Source organism: Brachyhypopomus gauderio, chromosome 5 (assembly GCF_052324685.1).
Source record: "Brachyhypopomus gauderio isolate BG-103 chromosome 5, BGAUD_0.2, whole genome shotgun sequence".
Lineage (NCBI taxonomy): Eukaryota > Metazoa > Chordata > Actinopteri > Gymnotiformes > Hypopomidae > Brachyhypopomus > Brachyhypopomus gauderio.
The window spans coordinates 4,658,929-4,673,477 of NC_135215.1; the positions used below are offsets into that span (position 1 = coordinate 4,658,929).

At 43.0% G+C, this 14,549-nt stretch overlaps 1 protein-coding gene across 1 annotated transcript; it reads left to right on the forward strand.

The window, feature by feature from the left end:
• Positions 1 to 9,071: 9,071 nt before the first annotated feature.
• rergla (RERG/RAS-like a) lies at positions 9,072 to 12,064 on the forward strand. Its single transcript, XM_077005064.1, has 5 exons — positions 9,072 to 9,329; positions 9,456 to 9,512; positions 9,944 to 10,017; positions 10,636 to 10,784; positions 11,089 to 12,064. Exons 1-5 carry the CDS (start codon positions 9,278 to 9,280, stop codon positions 11,372 to 11,374), a joined length of 618 nt encoding a protein of 205 aa, XP_076861179.1. The 5' UTR covers positions 9,072 to 9,277; the 3' UTR covers positions 11,375 to 12,064.
• Positions 12,065 to 14,549: the final 2,485 nt, after the last annotated feature.

The following is a 14,549-nucleotide window of genomic DNA, read 5'->3' on the forward strand; positions in this document are numbered from 1 at the left end:
GTACGCAACTCGTGCTGATCACAGCATACCGGTCTTTGTTTTACCAATCATACTGGAGTTAATACATTGATATTAGTACACTCTACTGATATTCTAACTGGGGTTATTTACTAACGGTTTACTATGTATATATAGCACATTCTGTCTCATGATGAAAGAGAGACCCCCCCCCAACCCTCACTCTCTCTCTCTGTCTCTGATGTTTTGTGGTCATTTACAGTGCAGTGTAATATTCTGGAGACAGTACATGGTCATTGTGAGCGTTTCATTATGGTCTGTTATGGTTCATTATGGACAGTGATGTTGTTTAGACAGTGCGTCTATCTCTGATCTATTCCTGTACTGTGTACTTTGTCCAGCCCTATAACAGAACGATCTGTGAAGGGATGGAGTGCCCTTGTCCCTACGTGGGCTCGGGCCTTATAAATCACACCAGCAGGAACTGCAGACTACCAGCTGTACTGCACTTCAAAACAGAAACTGAATTGTGCTAAATATGCACACTTATAACCATATGCATTTATGACTCATAACTGAAGCACAGGGCAGTTCGCTCTTGGTGAGTCACTGGGCTGTGCTTAGAAATGGATTAGTAACTTTTTGCATGCAACTTGTTCATATGTGCAGTTCCCATATGTAGATTTATATCTGGAATTAAGAAGATAGATTTTGTGATTTTTCCATACCCAGCGTTCGCCCTCGTTCTGCGCTGTAAATCAAACCTTATCTGAGTCTGTCACTCCACTCCTGAAAGGCTGTCTAGGAATTGCTCTTCTGATTGGCCAGACATCCCAGTGTTAGCATTAAAGCATGTTGATGGAAGCCTTAAATAAATCAGCCTGGGTCCACAGAGAATCCCTCATCTGCACATTTCCCCGCCTCGTCCCGCTGTGTGCTGCTCCGAATGTACAAGGCAAAATAAAACTGTGCTGGTAGTTGCATAACAGCTCAGGATGGTCATTAGAGACACGCAGAGCAGCGGTGTTCATGTGTCTTTACAAGCGTTTGAGCGTCCGTGTCACATGGGGTGTCTTTAACATGTCCATGTCAGTGAGCGCTGCAGTTGTACCATGTGTAGTGGTGGTCAGGAGCCGTGGCTCATTGCTCTCCAAAACAGCTGGTCCTCATGGGCTTCAGGGGGTGTTTAAAGGACTGCAGTGCCTACAGATCCAGCATGCAGTGCAGACAGATCCAGCGTGCAGTGCCAGCAGATCCAGTGTGCAGTGCAGACAGATCCAGTGTTCAGTGCAGACAGATCCAGTGTGCAGTGCCAGCAGATCCAGTGTGCAGTGCAGACAGATCCAGCGTGCAGTGTCAGCAGATCCAGCATTCAGTGCTAGCAGATCCAATGTGCAGTGCCAGCAGATCCAGTGTGCAGTGCAGACAGATTCAGCGTGCAGTGCAGTGTCTGACTATTTAATATTTTGCTCTTATTCTTTTTTAAACTCTATGGACAACCGTTGCCTTCCCTTTCATTCATGACTTCACCTTGACTTTGTTGAAGTCCCACTGTGACAAAAAGAAATTAATATTCTCTTTATTTGTTATATTCCCGTTAACTTGGCAACCAGAAATAAACACATTTCTGCCAAAATTACATAATACTCATACGTACATTTTCCCCCACAGTAGCTTCCAGGACATCAGGGCTACATCTAATTCACTAATCAAGTTATCTAGAATTAGCTGGAATGAACAGAAACTCTTTATTTCCACCTCATGGATTCTTCAGAATAGAAGTAGACATGGGAGCTTTTACTTTTTGGATTTGGGTATTGGGCCAAGTGTTGGGCCAGGAGTGGGCTAAGAGCAAAGCCACAGCAAAAGCCAGACAGAAGAAGATGCTACTGCCTATACACGCCACACATTTCTATTACAACATATTCAGCTGATCTTCTACAGAACACTGTTGACATGCCCCCCCCACACCCTTAACCTTGCTGTGCTACATCTGAGAGAGATCCACATTTGTCTTTGTGCTCATATGCTGAAATGCAGGGGCTCAACTGGAAGATCTGACATGTTGAGAATCTGCCAGTACTGAAATCTAAGAACTGTTTAATTAAATGGAAGCTTTCTTCAATTCCCGCCCTTTGAACCACAGCTGAGGAGATTGCTGACAGCTTTTACAGCCGTGTTTTTGAGGCCAGAGGTTTTTTAGCATATGACACACCCCTTCAATGGTTCCTGTTCTGATCCAGTTAAGATGATTGGTGACAGTCTTTTCAGAACTCTCATGCAGTTCCTAGTAAAGTATTAGTACTGTTCGTTGAATCAGGCAATAAATCAAGAATTTCCTCTTTGTTTTCATGTTCCCACACACTGAAGGCATGCTTGGAGAAGATGTCTATCTTTCTGAAAGGCCGTGCCTGACTCACATCCCTCGCAACCCCAAATCTTTGCTAATTCTTTTCTTTTTTCTCCTCTTATTTAACCAGGGGAGATGCGAAACCATGTTCTCATTAACAAGCACTCCCATAGGGGATACTGGAAGTGTGTAGAGATCCATGTAAGGTTGCAGCATTTCTGGAAAACATTTAGGTTAAGCACATAGCCCAAGGACGAGAAAAGCCAGCAGTTAGCTATGTTTGGCACAGAGCCTGAGATTCAGATCCTGGAGACCTCCGCTTACTAGAACACTGCCTCTCCAGCTTGTTTTGTAGCTAAATATAATCTCAGTGCTGTTTGTCCAGATGTGTGGCTGTTCCTGGCGGTTATTTTCATCTCTGTAGCACATGGGAGAGTTTGTGAATTACATAAGCTCATTGGTAGGTGTTTCTTTAATCCCTCTGCCTTCTGCTCACCTAATCTGCTCACGTTGGTGGAACATTTTGTTTCTGTAATAGTACGGCATAAAAACCCCAGAGGACTTTAATAACAGACATTCAGGGACGACGTGTTCTGTGTGGCCGCCTTCATCTTCCTCGTTCCTGCCATGCACGGCACACGCGCACACGAGAGTGCCCAAACATAGTGACAAACACACTCTTCCTCTGGTGTCGAAGGCTGGGTCGCCACTTGTTAATCTGTGTAAGAGAGGACGTCACATGTCAGTGAGTAAAGGTTCTGTTGCTCTTGCTTCTTTGGTGGATGCTTCCATAACCCCTTTGACCCCTGCATGACCTTTGGTCAATCAGAGTGGAACACGCAGTAGTAATGTGCCGTATTTTGTCAATTGTGATTTTTACACCGCAATCGAAATATTGATGTCATGTTTATATTCTACACTGATTCTATGCTACATGTTCCATTGCCCAAGAACACATAACAGGCAACATCAAATCAAACATGTGACACAGCTGGGACTTTAAAATTAATTTTAAGTTAATTTAAGTGGACATAGATATAAGATAATTGCAGTTGATGAAGTATTCCTAAATTTAACTTCAAAACCACCTAATGTTTGTGCGGTAGGATTTATTTATTTGAGTTCTTTTTGAACTGCTTTTTAAGTTACAGCATGGCTGTGGCGTGACCTAGGTCTTCAGTCACCCTTTTTCTTCTGTTACCTGGTGGCTTGAAGCCAGTGGCTCGCCCCCTGTGGACTGTCATCCTCTGTGACCTTTATGTGGAGTTTGTGGTGGCATCAGTCAGATGGACCCCAATGCTACGACTCCCCTCTGGCTCCGGGCATGATGGGACAGATCAAACAGGGTGGGGAGGATTGGAGCCCACATCAGCACCAGTGCATCACCGGGCACATGCGCTACGGCTGATTTACATTGTAGTCCTAGCGCCTTTCAATTCAAATGACATTTATGTGACCTCTTTCCAAAAAAAAAAAAAAAACCTAAATCATAACATAGCTTGGGCCTTTGAGAGAGCTGACATCTCCTGTAGAGATATTTTATTGCATTTCCATATATTTTATTTGCAGTCATGGTGTTTTGTTGTCTTTTCAAGCACACAGACCCGTGCTGACTGCCTGGTAGATCTTTTAGCAAGGGGAAGGAGAAAATAACGTCCTTCTTTTTTAATGACAGCGTGACTCACGAACCTTTCACACAGAGCACATGGCACAACTGGGATTGGAACCCCATCTCCAGCATTGTTAACAGTTAACATTGTTAGCCACATGTCGTTTTTTTCCCCATTTTTCCTAATAATGGTAAATAACATTGACATGAATACGATCATTTTAGCTGATATTATATTCTGTTTTTTGACTGCATGTGGTCAAGTTTCAAAGCAAACTGGATGTCATATAAATTAGTGGCATTTTAACGAGAGTTCTTCTTCTCCCTGTGCCCGTTTTCATGAACATTTTTAGACTGGGTCAGTCAGTTTATACGTTTACTGCAATGTTCTTTTCTAATACTCTCTTTCCTCATTCTCTATGCAGCCACATATCTTCACATTACATATTTGTATTCTTTTACAGGTCTAGGTGCTTAAAGCATTTCATAGAACAAATCATTTGTAAGCGCCTGAACATGAAATGCATGCTTTGAGAGGGAGGACAATGTCATGCGCAAGTGAGCGGAGGGAGTTCTGTGCAAAGACGTGTCTGACGAATGGTGGGTTAAAGGCGGCTTCTTCTGGCAGCGTCCCCTGCCTTTCACGAGATATCGAGCGATACTGTGGATCCTCCGTCAGGCTGGGTAAACAAGCTCTAGTGTTCAGCACGCGGACACTTAAACGGCCCCGTCTCTGTGTTGTTAGTGTAGCCTCCAGGAGGACTTTGCGGGAAACGCTGTCTACGTTACGAGAGCCACTTGTCTGGCAAAAGGACAACAAGCAATAAATGTCTGCACCAGTAAAGCACAGTGTTCTGTTTTCCCCTACAGTCCCAGTAATATGGAGTACAAGGTGGAGTGAAATTTGTACACACTGGTAAAAAAAAAACCCACTGTTTTGTGTTCAGTGGGGTGACAGTGGAGGATTTTTAACCTTGGTCTTTAGCTCATCAAGCTCTGGCGTTTGGGCATGTTGCAGCTGAAATGCAGGTTTATCCTTTGTGTTGGTCGCTAAACACAATGTAGTGCTTGGCTGTTCTAATGGTCTCCACTGCTACTTTATAAGGAACTGATGTCATAGTTTGGCTGCCTAGAAACTTCTTGATTACTAATGTAACACGGTAAAAGAGTACAGCACTTAGTCTGTCTGGGAGATCACACCACTAGCCCAAACACTCACAGCCAGTGTAAACCTTCAGGCTCCTCAATCCCCCCCATAATGACCTGTCAAAGCTGTAAGTACAACTTCTGTAATGTGCTGAGCTTCAGCCTAGGTGGCTTACACTGGGTGTGTTAAAATGACCGTTTCCTCTTATTTCAAAGCAACACAGTCATGTGCAGTGTTGACTCTTGTTGTCGGTGGCACAATACTCAGGCCTGTGAGAGAGAGCAGGGACCATGATGAAAGCCAGCACTGGTGAAGTCCATTCACAGGCAGAGACAGACTCACCCCTCTGTGGTGAAGTTGAATCATGGTTTGTGGTAGCGTTTGCCACATAATTACGCACTGCGCAACTCCTAACGCTGTTTTCGTGTTCTCCTGTACAGGTGGATTGAGGGTTTGTGAATTCCAATCTTCTTTTAAACAGTGGACTGAATTCTAGTTGTCTGTTTTGGGATGTGCTGGGTAGTTTTCTGGGCTTTTGCCATTGTTGTTGATAGCACAAAGCCAGAGAAAGGAGACAGCACAGGGAAAAAAGGTCAGAACTTCTACAGAATAAAAATAACTTTTCCAACACACACTTGAATGTATTAACTAGGTGCTAGATGCTTAATGTTCAATAATGCTTACAAAACTGTTGTATACTGGGAGGGAGACATCATACAATAGTTAAGAGCAAGCCGGTTACTGGACCATAATTTATATCCTCCCTTTTTGGCATAAATGCAGATATGAGGCATGTTTGTCTTTCACCAAAACTGCAGGGAAACGGGTAGAGCTATTAGAGACATGACATTTCAGCCAAATGGAATCGCTCAGCATATGTGTGTGTGTGTGTATGTGTGTGTGTGTGTGTGTGTGGGGGGGGGGGGGGGTGTGCGTGGGTGCGTGTGCATGTGTGTGTGTACGTGTGTGTGCATCAGCATCATTGTCCTTTGATCTCTTGATCTCTTTATGTTACAATGTACTGTAGATAGATACAACTTTGAGGAGGTCTGTTTGTAAGTAGGTCTCAGAATGGATTCCTGCACTACAACAGCGGATGGTGTGCTACAGCTGGGAGACAGGAAGAATAGTTCCAGAGCAGAGCTGCCTCTCCTAGCTCAGTTTTGAATGGAAGGTCCAAATTAAAGTGACTGTAGGTGTAAATTGGTTAGGTACCTGTCAGCACAGCGGTGGAGTAATGCCAAGGTCATAGGGCCTTTGAAAAGAAACGCTCAAAATCAGTAGATACTCTCCTTAGAAGGAAAGCTAGTAAGTTTGTAACAAGAAAAGATATCAATGGCCAAAACTTTTCTTTGAAAATGTATAATCGGTCTGAGCCTTCGCTGAGGATGAATTTGTATGAAATCAGGATTCTTTTAAACAAAATATATCTTGCTATCATAGTGCTTACATGAGAGTTGCCAACTGAAAATTACAATATCAAAACATTAAGAATAGATTTATCCTTCCTGTTAAAGGATTTCTAACATTTTCCATATCTGCTGTGGGTGTAAAATAGAAAATAGATATGGCTTAGTGGCATAAATATTTAATCTTGTCACATTGTCCAATCTTGATGAAATACACTTTAAAGGGCATGGAGTCCTGGCCAACTGGCAAATGTCAGAGATATGGGTGTACTGAAATCACAGGACCATTTATGGAAGATTAGCCCATTACTATGGGCAACACTCCTTATAAATTCATTGGATGTCTGGACAAAGGTCATTTATGCTAGCTGCCTATCAAAAAACAATTAGCATGAACTCTGCAACTTTCCTTTCAGAAGCACAGCACAAAAGTTTTTATTTAATTTCCTACAAGTTCATTCACTGTCTTCAGTTTGAACATTATGATAGAAGGAAATCAAAATAAATACATTCAAAGTTATTTTAGACAAAACACAGGCGTCAAAGGTTTGACTGAGATAAGCTTGGCCTAGTTGTTTTGAGTGTTCTGATAACATTGACCACTCTTTGGATAGGTGAACAGAACACTGCTCGTTCCAGGAGGGAACCAGAGATCATCTTCATACATGCTGATTAATGACGATAATCCTTGGCTAGGTCACAGTGTTCCTGAGAGTGGATTATGGATAGGAGGTTTTTGTGCAAATAGGATCTGGAGCATAAGCGGGAAGAATAACTTTGGCACTCTCCCTGGGCTGAAGATGGAGTAATACGTCCACTTGAGTTCCCCTCACGGTCAGTGGGGTGATCAGAAGCAAATGAGCGATATCAGTGTGGAGGAACAAGGATCTGAGCTACGAGCTTCCCACTTGGTTACACCCATCAGGCTTTTTCACGCTTGCCTGTCTGCGTGGATTAGTGGAAGAAATATTGTGAGGCCTTAAAAAAATGCTTCTGCCACTTCGACTTGCCATTTTTCTCACAGCTCTTTTCCACGTACTTTAAAGTGCCAGCCAAGGCAAACAAAACCCCCAGCAGACCTACCTCTGAGTGCCTTTTCATCTGCGAATGTTACATATCCATGCTTTTGAAGGAGAAACACATAGCTGAGGAGAAAACTTATCTTCACCTACTGTTGATTACTGTTTAAACCCATTTGTACTCTATACGTCACTTTCAATGACATCTCCAAAAACAAGATAAATTCAAGTGGTGCCATTAACAATATATATATATATATATATATATATAGGCTATATATAATAGAAAAAAGCTCAGTATTCTGAGATCTGATCATGGTATAAAGTGGCATGGACTTCCTAAGCACAAATGCAGTCCAGAAGGCATCCCACAATGCAATGCTGCCTTCAAACACCCCCAGATCTACTCCCTTAGGTTTTGCATATTTAGGTCCAAAAGGATCCGAGTGTGTGACAGTCAGGTGATCCACTGTGATGCCTCTAGGGCAGGATGCTAGCAATAGGAATAGAACTTCCTGTGGCCCCAAATAAAAAGACATATTGCCTGAGGAGGAGAAACAGAAATCCAGGGGGTTGAAAATAGAGAAAAAGGAGAAAAAGATTTGAAACCAGGTGAGGGAGATAGAAAGTGTAGTTCCACTAATTAAACATGTACCGGTGTGGGTTAGCTGGAGCAGAAGCTTGTTTGCAGCTGTGAGGATTGTGTAATAATGTGATTTATGTAATGAAACGCGCACATAAAAAGCCCGCAGCTGGAAATTATTGGTGCGTCTTCTTGCGGCTTGTGAGAAACTCGGCATGCTGCTCCTTAAAACGGAGCATCTGTGGCCTATATCTCCGACATGAAATGGCCTGTCCCTCTTTCCTGTGTTGAGTGCCTGGATATCGCTACTATCCACTTGATGAGAATGTTCTCCATGGTGGTTTGTGGCTTCTCAGCTAGGAACGAGGTCCTGGCACATGCAGCTCCTCAGTGCATTTGCCATCATTACTGTGCAGCAAGATAAACGGAGCGATACGAAGCCTTAAGATACGGATCTATCGATCCTGCTGGATAACCATGGCACAAACACAGCTGCGCCAACATTTAATTTATGTAGATATGAAAATATGTTACAGGACACGCTGTGTTGCTTTTCTCCCCTACCTAATAAAACTGTACATTGTAGACAGCTGATTTGTGCACTGAAAATTAGTAACACAAACTGCGCTATAAAGTTATTTTTGTACAGTTATTCTGCACACCTGATTTACGCATATAGGACAGATGCTACTCGTAAGTTGATAAAAGGTCTCGTTTCCAGTCTGCGCTTATATACTGATATTCAGCCAACAGGTGTTCCAGGTGCTAATACGAACATCACAGATCCACGCTGTTAAGAACAAAAGGTCTTTTGAAATGCTTGACAGCGCACAGCTATCATGGCGCTATGTATAGAACTCCCTTTTATTTAACGTCATCGTTCAATGATGTTAGAATGTGGAGGCAGACAAAAAAAGACACTGTCGTAAATATTAATTACGTAAGTCACAGCTCTGACCGCGCGCGATGTTTTCGGTCCAGTTGAGATTTCCGTCATCGTGACGACATGTGTGATGGTGTAACCGAGAAACAACTGAGCTCGAGTGATTGGGCTGTGCTCCGAGACAGGATGCCAGTTCAAGTTTGTTCGTACTCTCCATTTCTGCACCAGGTACATTCTCGGAGCGCATTCTAAAGGGACTAAGCAACGGTTATATTTTACAGCGCAAACTTTTGGTAGTTAACACAGCGAAGCTGCCAGAATGAATGACATCAAAGTGGCTGTCCTAGGTGGTGAAGGAGTCGGAAAATCTGGTAGGTTATTATTTGATAGTTCGTGCTTTTAGTTTTGTTTTTATTTTTGTTTTTTGTTTTTTTTTTTTTTACACCGGTTTGATATTAAATGTGTTTTGATCCATCCGTCTTGTTCTGTTTCAATAGCGCTCATCGTTCGATTCCTGACCAGAAGATTTATTGGCGAGTACGCGTCATCTTCAGGTACATTTATTAAAATCTGCATGGTTACATATAAACGTCTGCACATCCCTTCTGTGGTTATTATGGTAGGTGGGAGGTTACGCCTGCAAAGGTTTTAATTAAAGATCTCTCTGATTCATTGTTTACTTTTGGTGCACAAGAAAAGAGAGTAATTAATATGTAGGCTATAGGCTACTTTATATCTACAGAAATAACCGCTCATTAAACACACACACACACACACACACACACACACACACACACACACACACACACACACACATTATGATAACCCGATGTCTGGGAAACGAGCTCGTAGGCTATATTATACATGGCAGAGTACAGCAGGAGTTCTGCCAAAGACCCACACTGAGTTTAGTATGGCAATAAAATGCAGAGAACTGCACATTGAAGCTGATTCATTTGCCTGACTCTGTGAAACTTGTCCTCAGAATGTATATACAGAAAACGCATGTCTGTTGATGGACGGCCACTGAATCTGGAGCTTTATGACCCATGCTCTCAGGTAAGGGTTCAGAGAAGCAGTCAAACTGGCAATAATTATTAGAATAAAATAGGCCCTGAAAGGTATGGAACATAAGACCTTTGCAAAGCTTAATGGATGCATGAGGGAAAACAAGATTGTGAATATGATATTCACTTAAAATGATGTAATGAAATGTGATAACACCTCGTGCGGTTGGTTAGCATTGCTAGCATAAGGAGAGTGAGTTTGAAGGTTTAGAGAGGGGGCGTGGGCTATATACGTCAGCCCTGTACAGAATGCACATGTACGGTTCCTGAGGTTTTCGTCCCATAGTCGCACATATGGAGGCTGATTTTTCATTGCTGGCTCTCCCATTTAGATCACATTTCTTCAGGCCTCACTCTATGGAATCTGGCACTGAGCCAAGCATCAGTTTTAGCTTTAATGATGAAAACTCAACAAACTAAAGTCCAGTCTCATTATATTAACACACTTTGAAAACCGTAAAGGTCTTTATGTAATCATACAACAACCAGGAGAACCAGTCACAAGTGCATGCTTTTAAATTGGTGTACGATGTTTACCCGTTGCCCACATTGTGCGTTCGGTGATCAAGATCACCTCTAAATCGGTTTGGTCTGCCTGTTTGTCCCACAGACCTGTGATGGGAAGTCCACTCTGAACGAGCAGATGCACTGGGCAGACGGCTTTGTGGTGGTGTACGACATTAGCGACCGGTCCTCCTTCCTCACTGCTACGACCATCGTCCACCTGATTCGTGAGCTGAACCTGGGAGTGGCTAAAAGGTATAAACGCTGAACTGTTAAATGTTGTTGAGGACTTGGTGGTTCATGGGGAACTTGTAGGAGCTAGTTTGGTCATTAGAAAGCATTACAAGGACAAACTGTAGCAGAAATGTAAACACCCATTCAAATTTGCTTTAACCTAACCAAAACCTTCAAGTTGGTTCTCAGTGTGGTGAAATTAATTTGTTGATGGATTGCCGACTATTACAATAAAAGGCAATCAGTGTGTGTGAATCTGTGAAAATGTACTTTTCACTTTATGACTTAATATATTGAAAGTATTTGGTCTTTCTGAATGATCTAGAGAGTCGGACTCGGTGGTCTTCCTGGTGGGCAATAAACAGGACCTGTGCCACATGCGTGAAGTTGGCAAGGAAGAGGGCCAATCGCTGGCGTCCGACGGTCACTGCCAGTTCTACGAGCTGTCCGCCGCCGAGCACTACCAGGAGGTGGCGCTCATGTTCTCCAAGCTGGTGCGCAACGCCAACCTGGCTGGCAAGGCAAAGGAGCGACGGCGCCGGCCCAGCGGCTCCAAGTCCATGGCCAAACTCATCAACAACGTCTTCGGCAAGCGGAGGAAGTCCGTGTGATGGCGCTCTGCTGGAGGAGGAGACACGGACGCCGATGGAGCTGCAGTCGTCGCGTCTTAACCGGGGAGGGAGAAGGGCAGGATGCAGACCAAGAACAGAGTAGCAACGTGCCTGGCTGCCGCACGCCATTGTCTTTGGAGATGCCACCGCTGGGATGCGGCAGCAGTCGTTTCTGAAGTCCCTCGTGTGCCGCAGCCTTTATGTGTGGTGCAGTTCAGGTGACGGTCTCTGCTCTTTGCCTTATAAGTCCCAGTCATGCGCTCCAAATGTTTGACCATGTATACAATGTCGGACATAACAAAAAGGGCAAATACGCTACCTTTGATTTATATATTTGAGGAATGTCCACCAGACTGCTGTAAACCAAGTTCAAACTTTAAACATGTCACGAAGATTAGATAAAAATGATCCTGATTTTCCTGTAAACTGCTTGCATGTTGTTTCTACAGCATGCACGGTGCTCTTTTAGCGGGATTGCAGATTGACGAAAGCAACTGAAAGCTTTCTTGTCTGTCAGTTCACTGAACTCCCAATTGTTCTCTACAGACAGGTTTTGACCAGTCATCAGTGTTGTGAAAAAAATGTGGGTTTTGTGGTGTGTGACAATAGGTTTGTCAGTGTGGAAACTCTTCTGTAGCACTGAAATGTTGTCCCCTCCCTAGAATAAAATGAAACCAGCTTTACTCTCTACACTGCGTGCACCACTGATTCCTCTCACACGTGTTTAGACTAGTCAGCCATGTTTTGAAGGCTTTTAATGGGCTTAGTGTGTAAACCACTATGAGTTAACGGCAGAGGGAAGCGCAGCTAGGCAGACCAGAGGGATTTGGTAAATAATACTGAACAAGGCTCTCGTTAAATCTTTCACAATGCGGTAATGAGAAGTGAGGAGTATTATCGAGAAAATCACTGGAGTGAAACGGGATGCAAAAACAATCCCAGTTCCACAAGTGTCAACTAAGGCAGATACAGCAAGCAGGGACAATGATAAATGCTGAAGACTGCTGAAGATTATGTGAGGAACCACAGAAAAAAGGTGAGATCCTGTTGTTGACAGGACTGACTTTTTATTGCCAGCGTTTAAACATTCATTTCTGCAAATCATACCATCACAACAGTGGTTCACGTGTATTTGGATATCATTCAGGTGCATGAAAGAAGACAGAAAATATATATAAGCTATTTGTCTCACGAATCAGACATCATTCACATTTGTCTCACGAATCAGATATGATTCACATTTGTCTCATCAATAAGACATGTTTCACATTTGTCTCACGAATCAGATATGATTCACATTTGTCTCATCAATAAGACATGTTTCACATTTGTCTCATCAATCAAACTTTGATTTAGTGCATGGGGTGGATACCAATGTAACTTTTATTTATTATGTAATATAACTCACTGGCTCCTGATTTAATGGTGTAATAGAATAGATTTATACCACACATCATCTTTGATATGCTAATTATTGCCCATGATGAGGTACATTATGCAAATCATTGCTTTTCTACTGAGAGTGATTAATGCATAAACCTCTTAGTGTTGCCTACCTGTACTGAGTGAACAACCTAATCACTCACAGATCAGTTCTAACAGACTTCATATGTGCTTTTAATGAAAAATCGCTTTTGTTAAATTTGCTTCAACATTTTTATGCAATTAGCAGGACGAACCGCTGAACCCATTTATAAATGTCTGTAAACCATCCACCGAAACCCAAAATGTCGTGGAACTCATGATGTAAATATGAAGGATGAGTGTGCAGCTGTGAATCCTCTGTGCTTCCTCACAGAGACTCATCCTCTCTCCTCCGTCTCCCTCCTGAACACACACCATCTCACTCTCACCAGCCACCGCCCCAACACCACACGCCCACGTGTGGTCCCAGTGAGAGCAGGCCGAAGTCGTTACTGGTTACACTAAATGTATATATACAGTTGTTTCAACTACAGTATATGTAGTTGTGGGTATACAGAGTCCCTTGATTTTCCAGACCTGCAGAGGGATACCTGGGGAAAAAGGAGAAGTGAAAAAAGTGGGTTGATAGGAGGTCACCAACACGCTTGTTGATTCTGAGGGAGATACGAAGCGAAATAATCGTCATTCCTTGTAGGGGTTTTGTCAACAGTCCTCTTATCCAGGATCAACACAGACCGTCAGACGGTTGGAGCTGGGCCTCCACTTCAAACACTGGCCCTTGTGTCTGCAGATGTTTCTTCTTCTGTTGGTTGTATTAAATCTATATTTGAGGTTGGTATCATTTTGAATGGTGCAGAGTACAAGATTAGTGTGTGCGGTTTTCTCTCATGCTTGATTAGCTGTGTCTTTATTGCCTTGTGTCAAGTGTAGTCATGAAGAAAAGCATTTTTTTTTTATCTATAGTTCAGCTGCAGCCCCATGGAAAAGTAATTGTTTATTTTTACAGCTTTTGTAACAAGGTTTCTTTATTTCTTTTTTCATATCTTTTGATTTTGTATGACGTGAGGATTAGACAAATTAAAATAGCTACACTGATTTAAGTGTCATCAACCCACTTCCATCCTAGTTAATTACACCACTGGTGTCAGGCACTGGCAGCGTTGGCGGTGAAGACTGCTGTGAGGTGGAGGTGTCAAAAAAGCACGATGAGTATCGTGTTCTGAGAGTCATGTTCTTCCCTTTAGCTCTTTGCCAAATATGGCCATCACACAGAATGAACAATATTGTTTTTCATTCCTCTCTCTCTTTTTTTAATCTTTTCTCTCTCTCTGTTTTTAAACTCCTGCTCACACAGAGGAGAGGTGCTGACAAAATGCTGCCTATGTGGGTGTGAGGTGTGAAGTGTGAGGAGCTTGTTGGTGTGTTTGTCCACACAGGCGTGTGTGAGCATGAGTACATACACTTGCATATTTGTTGTTGTTTGCCAAAAGAACACTGAGGGGCTTATGGGTAAAAACAAGCTCAGATAGACAGGTGATTTCTTTCCAGCTCCAGATGTGAACTGGAATGGGAAGGACTTCCAGCGGGGCATGGCGAACGCTGGCACCCAGCCAGTCACATCATGGCCGCCGAGAATTCCCATTGTTACGATCTCATGCAGGACTACCTGACCATGGAGTGACAGGTTTACATTTGAGATGAAATTTGGTATAACCGTCACATGTGGGGGAATGTGGAGACAGAACAGGTG

Bases quoted from the DNA above. Each gene is read 5' to 3' on its own strand.
- rergla (XM_077005064.1), top strand. From the start codon at position 9,278: ATGAATGACATCAAAGTGGCTGTCCTAGGTGGTGAAGGAGTCGGAAAA. The intron at 9,513-9,943 runs GTACATTTATTA...ACTTGTCCTCAG, and splicing joins CGAGTACGCGTCATCTTCAG to AATGTATATACAGAAAACGC. The intron at 10,018-10,635 runs GTAAGGGTTCAG...TTTGTCCCACAG, and splicing joins TTTATGACCCATGCTCTCAG to ACCTGTGATGGGAAGTCCAC.